Genomic DNA, 6,000 nt, shown 5'->3' on the forward strand with positions numbered 1-6,000 from the left:
GTTTGCGCGAAAATTTTAACAACTGATCGGAAGCTATACATGCTGTGCTATAGTTTTGGTTTTTTACACGTATGTAATTGTTTGTAAAATAAATATGAATTCATTATAACGTTGAAAACAAATAAATTGGTTGTCTCTATTTCTATTACGTTTATATTTATCATATATACTCGTATGTATGTAAAGCAAGTGGCTTCATATTGTTCAAGATCAAAAAAAAAACACACGGGTTAATATAAACAAATACATGAATTGTTTACTATTTTATTGTCAAATAAGCGTAAGTCAAATACTTAGTTCACTTTGTTGAATACACTTTGATTTTGCTTATAGATAACTTGATCAGAATCTCTTTTCTTGCTCTCTCGATAGTCAGCTGGCGGCAAACCCTGTCAAAAAGGCGGGATGCCAGAAGTAAACCGCTATAATTACTTGACGAAATTAGTGCGAAATGAAATTTCATTGAACTGTGCGAACATATTTTGGCAAAACAAATGTTTATGTAAAATAATTAATGATTTTGCTTTTTAGCATTTATATATGTATGCATTTTCAAAGTGTTTATTTTAGTGTTTTGTAAAATTTATTAAATAGCCAATATAATATTTTTCAGCAGTGGCATCATTGGCAAATTTTATAAAAAATGCGAGTTTTGCCAGCTCTCTCTTGAATCAAAGAGTCTCGCATCAAGTTATCTATGAATTTGCTAATTTTTAACGAAAGCAAATGACAGAAACATTTGTAATTATTCGTTCTCTTACATATATGTATGTATATGCTCTTTTCTATAGAAGCGCTGCTTATATTAGCTTAATGTAAAAATTGAAAAACTTTAAACGCAAATATATCAAAAGTGGTTTAATGAATTTAAAATCTGTAAAATTCGTGTAAGTTTCAGATCGCACACTTTAATTTGATGTATTATTTGTCTCTGTACGTTTTGTAGATCTCTGGAAATAAGCGCCTTGTCTTAGAATAATATATAGATGAACAAACTAAAAGAGCGCAATTTGTATGTAATACTCGCCTGCATACTAAGTCAACTGATCATTAACAACAAATTTCTGTTGGCGCACACTACCGAAATGCAGTTAATCGAAACTACTGTTGAACCATTCTCCACTTGGCCCCCCGATTGCTTTGGCGATGAGAAGACTGCTTGTGATTGCCTTAGCAGTGGGGATCTTTCGTGTAAAATGTACGACGGACATACTATTTACATCGACTTTTCGGAAAACCGTCGGTATCTGTGGGTAGAGTGTTACTCTGAAGTAACAGAAACTAATATCGATTACCTACTCAAACACAAATTTCAGTCAATTTTACTTAAAACACGTTATATCGGAGTGAAAGATTGCATGAATTTTACACACGAAATCTGTATGAATGACAAAGTGTGGGAAATTCTAATAGAAATGACTGAGCTGAATAAAGTAACAGTAGTACATAACACTGACCTTGCTGCAGAATCAACGGTATATTATGGTCCAACCACGGAAGTGACTCACCTGCAATTGATTACTAAATCAAATCGAAATGAAATTCGGGAAGCAAATATTATAAGCATACCAACTAGCAGACTTTATAGGCCGAATAAAGTGGAAACGCTTACGCTTAGCGTACAAGGTCTAAGTAACCAGTACTTATCGCTGCAAAACTTGACGCAAACATACTTTAAGAACTTCACTGCGCTAAAACAGCTTGACTTATCCGGTAATAATATGAGAATGTTGGACGCCAACATCTTTGCACCGCTAACGCAATTGAATTGTCTGATCTTGAGCCGTAATGAAATCAGGGAATTGCCCGAAAGTCTATTTGCATATCAGCGTCAACTTTTAGTACTGGATCTGAGTCACAATTTATTGGAATATTTAACGCCACACATTTTCGAACATACACCTTGGCTATGGCAGTTGAAACTTGCTGGCAATCACCTGCACGACATCACAAATCTTATGGAAAATCTGATACCGCTGAATTATCTACATAGGCTAGACATAAGCCAGAACCAACTGCAAACTATTTGGAGCACCAAGACTTCCGTCAATAAAATACCGAGATTACTGACAAAATTTCGAAACAGCATGAGTTCGGTTTTAGAAGACAGTCTAAATTATATTACGAAGTTGCAGCCAGAAAATTACGAAAGTGACAAGGTTAACTCAACAGTAATCAATTTAAGTGGCAATCGTTTGCGCGAATTCACTTTGGATTGGCTTACATGCCCTTTTGAAATAAATTTAGAACACAATCTGATTGAAAACATTTTCTCTTCACAAAATTTCTCCAGTACAACTGCTGATTGTGGGGCCAAAATCAGTCTAACTGGTAATCCGATCGCGTGCGATTGTAAATTGGCTTGGCTTTACAGTGAAAACTATCGTTCGTTGTTCAATGGTTCACAGTGCGTTCAGACGTCAACAAATTTCGAGCAGCTGGAACGTAAAGAACTGTGTGAACCAGTAATGTGCCCCAGCGAATGCAATTGTTACACACAATTTGAATTTCTGCACATCAATTGCGTGGGTGTGCAGCACATCGAACAGCTCCCACGCCCCGAGCAAGTTGGGCTCAAGAGTTCGGTACTCGATATAAGCAATAACAATTTTACTGTATTGCCGTTAAACACCACCTTCGGCTATGGTATTGTTTCGCAACTCAACGCGTCGCACAATAAAATCACGAGCATTAATATCAGTCAACTGCCAACTAATTTGACGGTTTTGGATGTACGAAATAATAACTTAAAATCTTTGAGTGAAGAATTTTTGCGTACATACCTTAATGACAGCACAAAAATACAATGTCTCTATCTAAGTAAAAATGATTGGTTTTGTAACTGTTCCACACAACAATTGGTGTACACCATACGTACACATCGGACACGCATACCCGATGCCGACCAGTTACTCTGTGCTAATCTGCTGAACGATACACGCCTAATAGACAATGTGAGAGAAATGTGTCCAACTCCTCTTAAAGTTGAATATTATCAAAACTTGAATGCAACTGTGATTAGTGTAGCGTTAACCATTATTGTTTTACTTTGCATTATCGCACTCTTTTATAAATATAAATTAGAAGTGGAAGTCTGGTTATATAGCCACAACATATTGAGATTTTGCATTAGCGAATGTGAGCTGGATAAGCATAAAACATTCGATGCGTTTATTTCATATGCACACCAGGATGCAGACTTCGTCAACCATACATTACTGCCGCAACTCGAACAGTGCGAACCACCATTTCGTGTATGCACACACGAACGCAATTGGCTGGCTGGCGCTTATATACCTGAACAAATCATCGAATCGGTGGATCAGTCGCGTCGGACGATCATTGTGCTTTCGCAGCACTTTATCGAGTCGGATTGGGCGCGCATGGAGTTTCGCACAGCGCATCAGTGCTCGTTGAACGAGGGTCGTGCGCGCATAATAATGATTAAATATGGCGAAATCACGAAAACTGACTTATTGGATAAAGAGCTAAGGGCATATTTGGATATGAATACTTATCTAGATTGGCAAGACGTCAGATTTTGGGACAAGTTACGCTACGCCATGCCACATAAAAGGCGTGGAAAAAAGAGTTCCGATATGCTAAAAACTAACGGCAGAATGTATGTTATGGGACAAGTTGAGATGAATCGGTTGCGTGAAGAAATTGTTTAAATTTGTCACAGTTGCAGGTTGGTAAGAGTTATGAGAAATCCATATACATATATTTATGAAAATACAAATATACTACCTTTATTTGCAGTTATTATTTGAAATCTTCCGATTCTTCTGAGACACAAAGAGTTGTTCCAAATGTTGCTGTTAAGAGAGAAATTGAAGATTGAGGTAATCTTGGCCAACCTGCTTTCCAAACAGTAATGATCGCATACACTCTTCAAACCCATTATATTATATATCAAGTAACTATTTAATAAATTTTCCTGTATAATTAATTAGAAAGCGCACAATCATATCTGTGTATACATATATACAAAAAATATTTCAACAATAAAGAAAGCGTAAGCTCGAGTGCAGTGGAATATTTTATCAATATTCTCGAAAGATGCAATGCTTAAATGCAATGAGGAAAGGTGATGTCAGGTGCTGACCAAAATTTAAGTTAAACAAGTAATGAGGGTACCTACGACTTGAAACCAAGAGATGCATTTCTTTGCATGTGAACAACTGCTTCAAAGGCAGAACCGAAAGGGATTTTTACATCGCATTGTCCACTACAATAATCCTATGCGAACCACCAGCTGGGGGTGATATATTATGAGCTGCTAAAGCCAAGTGAAATCATCACAGGAGATCGATACCGAACGCAATTGATACGTTTCAGCCGAGCACTAAAAGAAAAACGGCCACAGGACGAGGAAAGACACGATAAAGTCATTCTTCAGCATAAGAATGCTCGGCCTCACGTCGCAAAGGTGGTCAAAAAAAATTTGGAGACGCTGAAGTGGGAGATCTTACCCCACCCGCCGTATTCTCCAGACGTTACTCCATCTGACTACTACTTGTTCCGATCGGTGGCACACGGTATAGCTAACGAGCACTTCAGTTCTTATGAAGAAGTCAAAAATTGGATTGATACTTGGATCGACTCGAAAGATGAGGAGTTCTTTCGTCACGGAATACGCATGCTACCAGATAGATAGTCAAAAGTAGTAGCTAGCGACGGCCAATAGTTTGAATAACATTTTTCTAACCGTTTTTATACAATAAAGCCTTAAATTTACAAAATTAACGGCGGATAGAATAGTTGCAGAAAGAAATATTACGTGCAAAATTTTAACGAAATCCTTTGGTTAGGTCCCGAGATATGGGGTTTCACCAAAAAGTGGGCGGTGCCACCCCCATCTTCCAATTTTCACTCGGGCTCCTATAAAGCCTTCTTATATCCTCTCAAAGGTAAAATTTAATGTCTCTGGCGTATTTAGTTATTAATTATTTGCGCAAAAAGGGCCTTGAACCTGCGATAGATTTGTTGATTAGATTGAGGTGGCTAATACAAATTTTAGCCGATTTCCCTGATTTATAGAAGATATGTCTACCGAGATTTTCTAACCGGAGTCTACTTCAGCTAGGCAGTGGATGTCTAGATGTTTTCATCTTGCTTTCATTCATGCAACTTTCACAGTTTGCGCACTTCGTAATCATTAGCATAACCGCATGAGTACTTAGATGATACATATGTAATCTAGGCTTAGGTCTATTCAACAAGCGATTGTGACAGAGTTAGACCGATTTTATATAATCAGTTTTGAGGGAGTAGGAGGTAATGAGACGCAAGGCCTCGAGTAAGGTAAATTCACCAATTAAACTACCATTGGAGAATCTTCCTGGCTGCGCTCTATTTCTCATCGGGGGCATTAATGGTGTTGAGTTATTTAAGATCAGCCAAATGACTTCTTATTAGATTACTTGTAAATCTGATTTGCCTTTTCCATAATTGTTATTAGATAAAAGGTCGATCCCGTGACCAAAGCCAATAAGAATCCCACTTAGACAGCAGAAAACGCAGTTTCATAGTGCTATTTTAAGAATCCTAAGTATGGGAGAAAGAATGTTTTCACTTCACTTTTCACAATATGATTTCAACAATTAGCATCCCACCAAATTTTTGACATACCGCATATACGCCTATTAGCCAGTATCCAGTAACAACTTCTACGATTTCCGGAAGATCAACATTGCTCAAAACGATAAATTGAATTGTTGAGAATTAAAATATCTTAGTTATCTAAGTCCGCTCAAAATCTATCTGCAACTTAAAATAACTCTGTTACAATGAGCATATTTTACAACACTACACTTACCAGACATAATTTAGCACTACCTAAACATTTAACACACACTTATCATTTTAAGTGTCTGAACATAGTGCACCAATAAACGTCCACTAAATACGATTTAATTAAATTTGATATAATGCTATCTACGAATATAATTGGGGTCACAGATGATTTGTTGCCGCCTATAGTAAATACTGAGCAAA

At 37.0% G+C, this 6,000-nt stretch overlaps 2 protein-coding genes across 2 annotated transcripts in view; both read left to right on the forward strand.

Annotated features, from left to right (window-relative positions):
* Positions 1-3,972, forward strand: part of LOC125775854 (protein toll-like) — a 138,743-nt gene extending 134,771 nt beyond the window's left edge. Inside the window, exon 2 of the mRNA XM_049446887.1 lies at positions 3,763-3,972. The gene's annotated coding sequence lies outside the window, so the exon portion shown is untranslated. The remainder of the gene's footprint in view (positions 1-3,762) is intronic.
* On the forward strand, positions 781-3,674 carry LOC105232942 (protein toll). The gene is made up of 2 exons (XM_011214852.4): positions 781-887; positions 947-3,674. The coding sequence occupies exon 2, from the start codon at positions 987-989 to the stop codon at positions 3,672-3,674; it is 2,688 nt and encodes an 895-aa protein (XP_011213154.3). The 5' UTR covers positions 781-887; positions 947-986.
* Positions 3,973-6,000: the final 2,028 nt, after the last annotated feature.

This window comes from Bactrocera dorsalis, chromosome 1, assembly GCF_023373825.1.
Source record: "Bactrocera dorsalis isolate Fly_Bdor chromosome 1, ASM2337382v1, whole genome shotgun sequence".
In the NCBI taxonomy this organism is placed as follows: Eukaryota; Metazoa; Arthropoda; class Insecta; order Diptera; family Tephritidae; genus Bactrocera; species Bactrocera dorsalis.

Bases quoted from the DNA above. Each gene is read 5' to 3' on its own strand.
- LOC105232942 (XM_011214852.4), top strand. From the start codon at position 987: ATGAACAAACTAAAAGAGCGCAATTTGTATGTAATACTCGCCTGCATA.